The 11,111-nt window shown below is 35.2% G+C and overlaps 2 protein-coding genes across 3 annotated transcripts in view; one reads left to right on the top strand and one right to left on the bottom strand.

The window, feature by feature from the left end:
* LOC109537958 (protein disulfide-isomerase A6 homolog) overlaps window positions 1-1,030 on the bottom strand; it is a 3,806-nt gene extending 2,776 nt beyond the window's left edge. The window contains exons 1-2 of the mRNA XM_019904959.2: window positions 841-1,030; window positions 567-760 (exon numbers count right to left, since the gene is read on the bottom strand). Of these exons, the coding sequence (XP_019760518.1) occupies window positions 567-760; window positions 841-856 (210 nt within the window). The 5' untranslated portion in view covers window positions 857-1,030. The remainder of the gene's footprint in view (window positions 1-566; window positions 761-840) is intronic.
* A 388-nt stretch (window positions 1,031-1,418) lies between these two features.
* Window positions 1,419-10,804, top strand: LOC109537957 (WD repeat-containing protein 35). 2 transcript variants are annotated; one of them, XM_048661614.1, is made up of 18 exons: window positions 1,419-1,722; window positions 1,782-1,893; window positions 2,238-2,410; window positions 2,469-2,898; window positions 3,089-3,228; window positions 3,310-3,528; window positions 5,462-5,714; window positions 5,775-6,042; window positions 6,106-6,346; window positions 6,400-6,578; window positions 6,826-7,029; window positions 7,124-7,267; window positions 7,328-7,523; window positions 7,584-7,796; window positions 8,132-8,240; window positions 8,295-8,554; window positions 9,107-9,231; window positions 10,456-10,804. In XM_048661614.1, the coding sequence occupies exons 1-18, from the start codon at window positions 1,699-1,701 to the stop codon at window positions 10,628-10,630; spliced, it is 3,465 nt and encodes a 1,154-aa protein (XP_048517571.1). In that variant the 5' UTR covers window positions 1,419-1,698; the 3' UTR covers window positions 10,631-10,804. The 2 variants fall into 2 exon arrangements, with proteins under 2 accessions (XP_048517571.1, XP_048517570.1); XM_048661613.1 differs by having other exon boundaries at window positions 1,422-1,722; window positions 5,772-6,042.
* The last annotated feature ends 307 nt before the right edge of the window (window positions 10,805-11,111 follow it).

The following is an 11,111-nucleotide window of genomic DNA, read 5'->3' as shown; positions in this document are numbered from 1 at the left end:
AGTGATATTGTTTGAAGCCAAATTGGTAGGTTGGTATATGTTTTCCGATCAGTCCTTCGAGTCTCTGCTTTAGTATGTGCTCCAAAACTTTGCACAGCACTGGGAGTAATGTACTAGGTCTGTAGTTTTCCATTTATGTACCGACTCGTCCATTTTTAGGTATAGGAAATATAGTCTGTAAAGTTCTCTCTTATGTTTTATAAGTGTAAGTATGAATTTGGGTAGGGTGTGTCGGTAAAAAACATTTTTTATTTCAAGGGTGAATTTTCCTGTTGCTAGTGAAAGTTGTTGTATGGTTTCAATTGAGATGGTCTGTGCTTGCGATTGTATGTGTTGTTTCACTTTGTCTGTGTCAGTCTTAGTTAAGTTTAGCTTTTTGTCTCGTTTCGGTGTACTGAGGGTAGGTTGCCTATGTTTTAAGTCTATGTTAAATGTTATAGCCAGATGGTCCGATCCAAGTTCGTTAGTTGGGCTTATGTTATTAATGATGCTTGTTAAGTTTGTTGTGTGTAAATCAATTAATACTGTAGCATATACATTTTTCTATACGAAAGATGTTCGATTACCTTCAGAACAGTGGCAGCTTTAGTATATTCTGGAACCAAGTGCTGGCAATGCCCACACCATGGGGCAAAAAATTCAACTATCCAAACTTCATCTCCTTGAATAACGAGCTTGTCGAAATTGCTAGGAGTTAGTTCAACAACATCTTCTCCTGAGGGGTACAACGCCCATGTGTTGCTCACAAATAAGGCAAAACCTGAGAAAAAAAGACAAATGTTTACCACCACTTTCACAAAAGGGGCCGTGTCAGCCGCTTTATTGTGATAATGTACTTACACAAGAACTTAATCATGTTTGAATGTGTTATTCGTGTGCCCCGATTTTTCCAGAACTTATTTTGAGAACTGTTTGACAATTTTTTTATTAAATCATTCAAATGCTTAATCGGCTTTCCTTGACGTTTACGATAAGTACCAAAGACACGTAAATACTGAAGACCTGATGATTAAAATACGAAATACGTGGGAGAGGATAGATAGAAAATCACGAAACTGATAATAGGAGAGAGAGAGATAACGTCAATTTATTTTCGTGGTTATTTTTTATTGGTTGCGTGCCGGTCTGGGCCAGGGCAAATGACATGCTGTATTGCCAAATTGTGGACAAAGTCGCAATGCAGGTGCGTAAAGCGACGTGAGCGTTTGGTGCGTCAGCCTCAATTTTTTGAAACTTTCCTATTTCTTTTAATATTGTATTTCTTATTCGAGTCAGGATTCAATAGAAACATTTTCAAGCAAATATTGTTATTAAACTTTTATTAAATACTCTTTGGGGGATTGAGGCTATGGTTTGAGGGTAGATGAGTATGGCAGGAATTTGTTAAGGTCGTTAAAGTCTATATATTAAAACCGTAGGAATTGAAAATAGGTTTCGCCATGGAAAAGTGAAAAGCGAAAAATATAGGGGAAGCATGAAAATAACTAGCTCAGAAATTAATAATCTAGTAGAGATAAAGTTGATAAGCCTTTCTAAAAACCTAATGATGTGGCATCGTCGCAATCAAATTCATCTGTTTCATTGCTTAGCAACAGGAAAACAACAACACAATATAGAGGTTATCCGCGAATATCAAACATAAACATATACAATTTAATTTTGTATGTAGAGAATACCGGGGGCTTTTTCGACGCGAACATGTTTCTGTATTTGAGCAAGAAGGTAAAATAATGAAACTTTGTATTTACAGAAAATTCAGTGCAAAATTTATTAACTTTCAGATCGCAATTCCAAATAACACAAAGATTCATTCGTTAGATTGGAATAAGCAAGATGGTTACATAGCAGTTGGAGGTGATAGTGGCCTTTTAAAGGTTTTAAAACTCGACTCAGGTATGCACAGAATTCTAGTTATTCATAATTCATTCATAATCAGTAGTCAGGTTCTGACAGCACTTAAATAAAAACTTATAACGCTTAACCACCGACCATCTAGAATTAAATTAAGCTGGTTTTCGGTCATGGGGTTTCTGTGGACACCTAGTCCCTGAATTTTCAATTATTTCATCCTTGTTAGGTGGCATTGTCGAATGATCTTTTTAACATTCGTCAAAGATTAATAAAAGCAACTTGCGGCTCCCAAATCCGAGAAGGCGTATATCTGCGCTTCTTGATCGCTTTCAGACCCTGGCTACTTATTTTCTTACAATTTTGCACATACATAATACTTCTTAAAGGCAACGACGCCGGCTTCAAAACAAGGAAATTGGTGGCTACCAGTAATTTGTCCATGAATCAAACTCTTGAGGGCCATAGTGACACAATACAAGTTCTAACATGGAATGAAATGCATAAAAAACTTACTACCAGTGATTCTAATGGTGTTATAATCGTTTGGATGCTTTATAAGGTATATATATATATAAAGTAAGTTAACATTATTATTTTAACATATGAATTAATTTTAGGGAGCTTGGTATGAGGAAATGATAAATAATAGAAAGAAGTCTACAGTTGTGGGCATGTCTTGGAGCAGTGACGGTCAAAAAATTTGTATAATTTATGAGGACGGTGCAGTAATTGTAGGTTGCGTAGGGGGTAACCGCATCTGGGGAAAGGAATTGAAACACACAGCTCTGTGTGGAGTACAGTGGTCTCCAGATGGAAAGCTTCTTGTATTTGCCCTAAAAAATGGGGAACTTCACCTCTACGACAACCAAGGAAATTTTGTGATGAAAATCAACATACTATGTCATGATTCGCAATATGACCCTACACCTATCATAGGACTTGCTTGGTATAATGGCACAGGCGGTTTAATGCATTCGATGTGTCCGACATTAGCTCTATGCTTTGAGAACGGAAAAACACAACTTATGAGGAATGAGAGTGACCCAAGTAAGTTATTTCTATTTACGTACAATAAGTGACACCATAGACCATTTTCATCGGAGGGTTTATACAGGGTGTTTTAGGTTACATTACCTTTTAAATATTAAAGATTGTTTTCAATAAATAAAGAAAATTTACGAATTTGCTATGCGTCTCTTGCAATTAAATCGAACATTGACCAATTGGCTACTTTTAGATCCAGTCATATTTGACACAAAAATGATTGCTGTACATTGCAGTTGGAATCACAATGGTTCCCTTTTAGCCATTTCTGGAAGACAGTTTTCTGAAGAAAAGAAAGTGAATTTAGTTCAATTCTACAACCCTTTTGGCGAGGTAAGCAATTTCCTAAATATGGTATTAATTGTTGTTGTTTATTTAAGCAGTTGAAATTATTATTCTGAATTTCCTTTCTAGCATTTGAGAACACTGAGAGTACCAGGATCGTCAATTTCTTGTTGTGTATGGGAAGGTGGATCATTGAGAGTTGCCTTAGCTGTTGATTCTTTTGTATATTTCGCAAATATTCGTCCTGATTACAAATGGTGCTACTTCAAGAAAACAGTCGTTTTCACTTCATGCAAGGCTGGCAGATCTGGTATATGTATTACATTTTGGGACACTGCTAATAATTTGGTAAGTCGTCTCATGGCTTGCTGCTTGATGTAGATTAGTTTTCAATTATTAGCTTAAAAGTTGACTTATTTGAATGAGACGTTTGCGGTTTGTTAAAACATTTATCATGCTTTACTTGGACCTGTAACATGTGATTCAGCATTTCCGCTCTTGCTTATGTAATATTCAGATAAACCCAGTATAAATGATTGATTTTTGCCTGGCCGCACTCGAGTCAAATATCAATTAAGTCGGGAGACAATCAAGTGCACCACAATTTATGTGGATGGAAAAACCAGTCCACGTTGACCGCGTTTATAACTGGTACGAAATTCGATTGATTTCGCTACACGTCGAAGTGAAATAATCCCATCCCATTTTTCCAATTTCCAATAAACTTTGCTTATTGTGAAAATAAACTTGACAATATTTTAAGTGTGGACGTGCTTAATTTCATCTCAATTTATGGTCGATTTTTCGATGGCAGGTCCAAATGAGGCGTGCCGCAGTGTACATGTTTATTTTTTATACACCAAAAACAAGTCGGTTTGAGATTGGTCGGTTGACTGAAGACAATAGGTACCTTTACACTTGCGTTCTTTTCGCGCGGTTCGGGAACGACGCGCGAATCGCGCATTCAAGTTGGCGAAAATCGTGGCCATCCAGGAGCGTGTAGAAAAAAAAGCTTGTGAGTATAAATGCATAATTTGTAGATTTCGTGCGCGAATTGCGTGGCTCCTGGAGTTTTAGAATTTCTATAATGATTGGCCTCAAAATATACAAAATTAGGCAAAAAAAATTAAAGTGGTTCTTTGTCTGGCTGCGTTTATTGAATTTGACGGATGAAGAAAAGAAACTGGAATCTTGACGATTTTAAAAATTATCTTTGTATGGAGTTCACAGTCCAAGCATTGAAAATTTTGTTGGATTTAGTCTTACCAAATAGTTCTAAGCAAAACACAAAAATGAGAGAAAGCATAAGCGCCGAAGAAATACTGGTTGCGACTTTGCATTATTTGGCTAACCGACGCTCAACTGGATTATCCCAGAAGAATATCTAAGATTAATTGTCTCATTTAGAAATCGTTTATTAATTACGAAGTACATTTTTTACTGTAGATAATACAATTGTATTTACAATAAATTATTTATGATCCGCATTGTGTTTATTTACTTACCTTACATCACACGCAAAAATCACACGCGAAAAGCACGATGTACAAAAGCTTGTGCAAAAGTTTCAAGTTCGTTTCCGCAATGCAAAGCCCGCTGGTTTTAACGTGCAATTTTCCCGTACGTCGGTGTTTTTCTTGCGACTCGAACGTAGCCCTCCAATCGCACACGATAGAGCCATAGAACAAGACTTATAGAGCTGATGGATAGAGCGTAGAAGGCCGGCTTGATGTTGGACCTTCCGACAGTTTTGTCACCGTCTTGTTGCACTCTTGTCGCGTCGGGTCTGGACACTCAATACTAAACTCGATTATGAATTAAAAAAAACCAGCACTTCATTGGGGTTCCCACATTTGAAAATCGAGTGCTCCATGAGAGAGAGAAAAATTGCAATTTTTTCAGTTTTATTAACTGACTATAATTTGTTTAGATAATTGACATCTTTTCCGGTCGAATTTAGGTTCATGCTACTTTATATTTTGGGAGAACTCAAAAACTCTCAGAGTCGTGTTTTTCATTGCATTGACTGCAGTGTTTAATATATTTTTTTAGTACTTTAGAGTCCTTCTAAATTATCCCCTCATGATTTGTGAGTGAAGATTTCTTTGTTAAAACCAAATCTACTCATGAAAGGTCATTTTACTATTTTTATCAGATTGCCCTACTGGTTTAGGAATAGGGTGAACAACCTCTTGATTTTGTTTTATAAAACTTTTTGTTCTATAGTGTGCGAAATGATTTTATTTTAATGTTTTTTTTAACACGAATACAAACATTCTAGTATCATACGAGTTGGGTGAACACGTTATATGCAATATCCTCATACGGAGATCACTGCGTTATAGCCACGCAGCCAGATGTAGATCACGCTGGCAAATATGGCTTGATACTTTATAACACTTTGGGCACACCGGTGGATGGAAAGTATATAAATATTGAACCGGTGGCTGTAGTAATGAATGCATACCAAGTATTTGCTGCTTCGCGAAATAACTTTATTGTTTGGCATTACAAAACTCCAAAATCGATAACAGGTCAGTCTTATGTTATTTGATAATTGAATTGTCTCATATGGGAATACCTATGTTTAGTAGGAGTAGCTAGATCGAAAATGTTTCACATCGACGACAATCCAACCGGCGCTGTAGACATAATTGAAGATCTTGATAGTGCAACCAAGATTCCAGTAAGCTGCCATCAAACAGTTGATCCCATTTGTTGTCTTACTTCGACAGACACTTGTCTTGTTATTGGTAGAGAATCTGGACTTCTGCAGTATTATGTTTTACCACATATTGTTCTCACCAATCGCTTTAAAATACCTACTAGACCTCATAAGATTACGATTAATTGCAATTCTACGTAAGTGTTCTCTCACTAAACTGGCATTACGCCATTTTATGTACCCGCTTTATTTATTTGAAGAAAGCTCTCAGTCATTGATGTATCTGGAGTCATGACGGTTATAGACATTTCTGCGGGCACTGGAAGGCCGTCTGCTAACGCGGAAGGAAATCAATTGGAAAGAAAGGATGTTTGGGCAATGTGCTGGGCATCTGACAACCCACAGCTTTTAGCTATAATGGAAAAGACCCGGATGTACATTTTCAAGGGCATGTATCCTGAAGAGCCTGTAGCGTGTTCGGGTTACATTTGTAGTTTTAATGTGGGTGCTTACTTTATAATTATCAATTTTGGTATTCGCAACTTCACTTTCAGGCTCTAGAAGTTGAAGCAATACTATTAGATGAAGTTATAGATAATCCAGAAAAACCCACTAAAGACTATTTAATTAAACTGGAGATTAAAAGTCTTAGAGATACTAGACAGTTGATAGAGAAAGTGGGAATCAATGAAGCAGCTCAATTTGTTGAGGACAATCGTCATCCCAGGCTTTGGTCGGTTTTTTAGGCGTAACATAAACCGTCGTCGTTTTCACTGAAAGCGTTCTTTTGATCAATTCATCTAATGCTGTTGGGGCTTCTTGGTGACCGTGAAGATAATTATGTGATAGGTGTTGCTTTCTTTATATTGGGTTGGAAAATAGTGGTATTTTTCTGCCACTATCTATTGACCGATCAACCCAATATTAAGAAAGCAACACCTATCACTTTTATTTTATTTATTACCTAATAATATTTCTAGGAGATTGGTTGCAGAAGCGGCTTTAAAAGAAATGAATTTAAATATGGCAGACGCTTGTTTCGTTCGGGCTAAAGACTACGCAAATGTGCAGTTTGTGAAAAAATTGCGAAGTGTTAATAATGAAGCTATTCGTGAGGCTCGAGTGGCAACATATTTTAGAAATTTTGATCAAGCAGAGAAAATTTTGATTGAAGCTGACCGAAGGTATCTATATTCTAATTAAGAATTTAGTTTAGTCATTTCAGATGTGTAATTGTGCTTAAGTGGTTGATGTGCGTATTTCATTCTTATTTTTAAGCGATTTGGCCTTAAATCTACGCCAAACTCTAGGGGACTGGTTTAGAGTTATACAAATTTTGAAAAATGGCGCTACCGCTCCTGACTACCTGTTAAAAACAGCGTACAACTCTACTGCAGATTATTTTTTTCATTTCAATAACTGGTAATTCCTGGAGTAGAATTGACTGTTTAAATTAGTTTTGAATGCAACATATAATTTAAGGACATCAGCAATTGAATATTACGAACTGGCCAAAAATACCTCTAAAATAATAGACTGCTATTATTATTTAGAAGATTGGAAGAATTTGGAAATTATGATTGATCAGCTTCCGGAAGGAGATCCTATATTAAAAAAAATTGGTGATATGTTTGCGTCAAACGCTGTACACATGGAAGCAGTAAAAGCTTACACAAAAGTAAGAAGATATTTTTCGCGTCATTTCTTAAAGCAAAGTTTTTGGTTTCACTATTTCCAGGAAGGCAAAGTAAAGCCTGCTATAGACTTATGCATTGATCATAATAGATGGGATGTTGCAATAGATCTAGCCAAAAAATATAACATTACAAAGATATCAGATCTGCTGGTGAAGTACACCAATCACTTAGTAGAGAAGAATCAAATAATGACAGCAATCGATATTAATGTTCAAGCTAAGTTTTACTTGCAAGCTGCGGAGCACGCATTCAAGGTATTAGTAGATCGTTTTGTATTGGATTTTTAACAGAAGTGGCCTTTATTTTTTCGTCAAATTTGTTTTTTATACATACATGTATATGTATGTACGTGTGTAAACAGCACGTTTTTCCAAAGGAGGTTAATAGTTAAAATTTTTGAAAAATTAAGGTATTCAAATATCTTTGCCTAATTCAAACGTTAAGTTAAATATCATCACTTGCACCCCTTTTCTTAATTAATTATCTCAATCCTAAAAATCACACCCAGGTATTAAAGCTGTGCCTGACTCGTATATATTTGAAACAAAATGATAAAAATGTAAACACGGTAAATAGCAATATTTTGTAGTTGGCAAATATGGAAGCAGCGAAACCAAATAGGAATTTGACAAGAGTTAAGAAACACTATGTATACGCCGCTCGATTAGTAGAAATGCATAAAAGTTTGAGTCCGACAGGTCAGATTAAGAACTGTTTTGAGTTTAAACCGTATCAGCTTGTATATTTTTTAGGAGAAAATCCAAATTATGACCCCCTTCTATATGATAACGCTTGGCGAGGTGCAGAAGCATATCATTACTTCATTTTAGCACAACATCAGTTATACAATGGAAAAATCCATGATGCATTATGTATCACTTACAAACTGCAAGATTATACTGATTTCGTCTCTGAATCCGAGATATACTCTCTTTTAATGCTCACAGCTTGTCTCGACCGATCTTTTGAGATATGTTCTAAAGCATTAATAAAGCTGAAATCATTGGAGAATGTAAGTAGAAATTAATTAAGTTTTTGTGAAATTTGGCTTTTGTCGTTTTTTTATGAATATTTGCTGAGCAGGTTTAACCAAATTTTGGTTTATGTTATTGTTGCTGCTTGGTAAAGAAGCCAGATCTCAGTAACAAAATGGCACACATGTATAGTGCGGTTCAGAACAAAATCAATGAAATCGAACAAGGCCTTTACCCCCAATTGAACCCTCCAATTTTCCAGAACAGAAGCAAAAATTCCTAAAATCGGGGCTCTGAAGTTCTCAAACACGCTATTTGTGAATAAACGACACGCAGGATCGAACCGTGACCTTTTCGATCGCTCATATCAATAACTGTCTTTCATTAAAGAAGTTTAAATGATCTTCAATTCCCAAAATGTCAATCAATTACCTAATTAACTTTTCAAGTTTTTTTTTAAATTAATATTCTTATATGCTTTAAAACTATAATAAGCAATGATGTCGGAAATCAAATAATATTTTCCTTGTAATTTGTACGCAGATCAGTTATTTGATCTGTATGTTTCTGAAATGAATTTAAATTTGTAGGTAATTCAAGCTGATGCAGTTCAATACAGCAAACTGGGTTGGGATATTTTCCGGCAAAACGAACCAGTGAATATAAAGAAAAAGTTAATACAGTGTGACAATTGTCAAACCAGTGTTCAAGATTGGTAAGTACTTGTAATTGTTTTTATTTATTTTTTTTAGTGTAGGTTGGGTTCTACAGGCGTTCGTATAAGATTCGAAACGATTAGATGGCACCTTTTATTTGCGCAATTTTTTTAAATGTTTTTTAATATTAGGCATGAAATAACGTAATTTAACGTCAGCACCGGATGGCGAGCAGGATCTCCATCCGTTCTCTATTTAAAGCTAAAATTGTTCAAAATTTCACAATCGGATCAGTCAGATACTTATTAGCTTTATAAAATGATTTTCTTCGGATGCAGGCTTAAGCGCCAGTTAATTTTGAAGCATGGTTAAATGCTATCGACGCAATAAAAATAAAACACCAAAATTGTAAAAATATCAGAATTCGCCAATCGTAGTTTTGCAGAAGAACAGCTCGCAAATTTCTATATTATTTCCACCAATTTCCTGTGCCAACTCTTACGCCCCATAGCTGTCGAGATGCTATCGCTTCCTGCCTTTATTCAGATTCCCTGCATATACAATTTGATAAAAGGTGATTTTTTAAATTAATTGGTTTAATTAATTTTAAACAATATCTAATATTTTTAAAATAATTAATAAAGCTGCAAAGTTTTAAAATTAACTTCAACATTTTTCGAAAACAATCGATTTAATGCATCTACAAGAATAACAACCGTAAAAAATGTGCAATCTTTCAGCCACGGTACAACTACTTGGAAATCTTGGAATATTAACCATGAACTTTTTGAGTTTCTTCGCAGAAGCTCAAATCGAAAAATTGTATATATAGTTTGAAGACCTCCAAAAAATACTTTCTAAACACCTACGCCAGATATTTGCATATCAGTATGAAAGACAATGTTTATATATACTAAATAAACTTTTTGCGGCTTTTAGTTTAAATTAGTCAATTAATTTTTACAATTATCTTTCTATCTGCTCATATACCTACATTTTAAAATATTGATCCCCATACAAGGTTTTCCAAACTCGATAGTCAACTTAACAATAAACATTTCTTTATCAACAACTCAATTTTTCTCCATATGACGAGCTGAGTCTTTTTACTTTTCCTCGTATTGGACTAACATTTTACGCAAACACTTTCTTTTCAAAAAAAGTCTAATATGCCATCGAGTGTGCGTAACTTTGATTATTTGTAATATTTTGAGATCTGACGAAAAAGCAGAAAATTACCCATTTAAACAACATATTAGATAACAATAGTTTTGTCTCTGCAGGAACACTGCCTGTACCAATTGCAAAGTACATTTTCCTACTTGTGTTGCTACTGGACTGTCTATAGTCGAGGCGTCTATTTGGTCTTGCAAAGTATGTAAGCATCCAGCACTTCGAAAGAAAATGGAACTACTAAACGCTTGCCCATTATGTCATGCTAAGCAGGAAAGACCATAATCTGGCATTATATCATTAATCATGTTTTTGTCGTTACATTACTGTTTTCTTACTTCTTAATGAAGATTTGTTCATTGTTTTCAAGTATTATGGAAGTACTTAAAGTTATCGTAGAATTAAATGTGAATTAAGAGTTTATTGTGCAAATAAAATTTATTTGAGCACTTCAAAAAAGTTGTTTATGTTTTACATATCAAGAAATTGCCTAGAATGTTTAGACAAGGCAAATATTCCAAATTATCCATCCTCATCCGGCTATTATTCCTGATTGTAACTGATGCAAAAAGATCGCACTGAGCACGGGCGCACTGAAAAACAGAAAAAAAGCGTGCGATCCCTTACACAATATTGCAGATGGATGGGCAGCAAAGAAGCAAATCTTCTATTGTTATCAAACCACCCAGACAACTTTTTTCGTCCTTGAAGTATTTCCGTATAAGCTACTTAACAGCAGCAATTCATAATGTTCTATTCATAACAA

Source organism: Dendroctonus ponderosae, unplaced genomic scaffold (genome assembly GCF_020466585.1).
Source record: "Dendroctonus ponderosae isolate FM_Combo_2020 unplaced genomic scaffold, Dpon_F_20191213v2 Dpon_F_20191213_1, whole genome shotgun sequence".
Classification (NCBI taxonomy): domain Eukaryota; kingdom Metazoa; phylum Arthropoda; class Insecta; order Coleoptera; family Curculionidae; genus Dendroctonus; species Dendroctonus ponderosae.
This window is presented reverse-complemented; position numbering and strand designations above follow the sequence as displayed.

What these genes read in the sequence shown, in the direction of transcription:
- LOC109537957 (XM_048661613.1), top strand. Translation starts at nt 1,699, where the DNA reads ATGTTTCTGTATTTGAGCAAGAAG. An exon ending in AACTCCAAAATCGATAACAG is followed by an intron (nt 5,715 to 5,771) that starts GTCAGTCTTATG and finishes ACCTATGTTTAG; the next exon opens with TAGGAGTAGCTAGATCGAAA. An exon ending in TTTTTTCATTTCAATAACTG is followed by an intron (nt 7,268 to 7,327) that starts GTAATTCCTGGA and finishes ATATAATTTAAG; the next exon opens with GACATCAGCAATTGAATATT.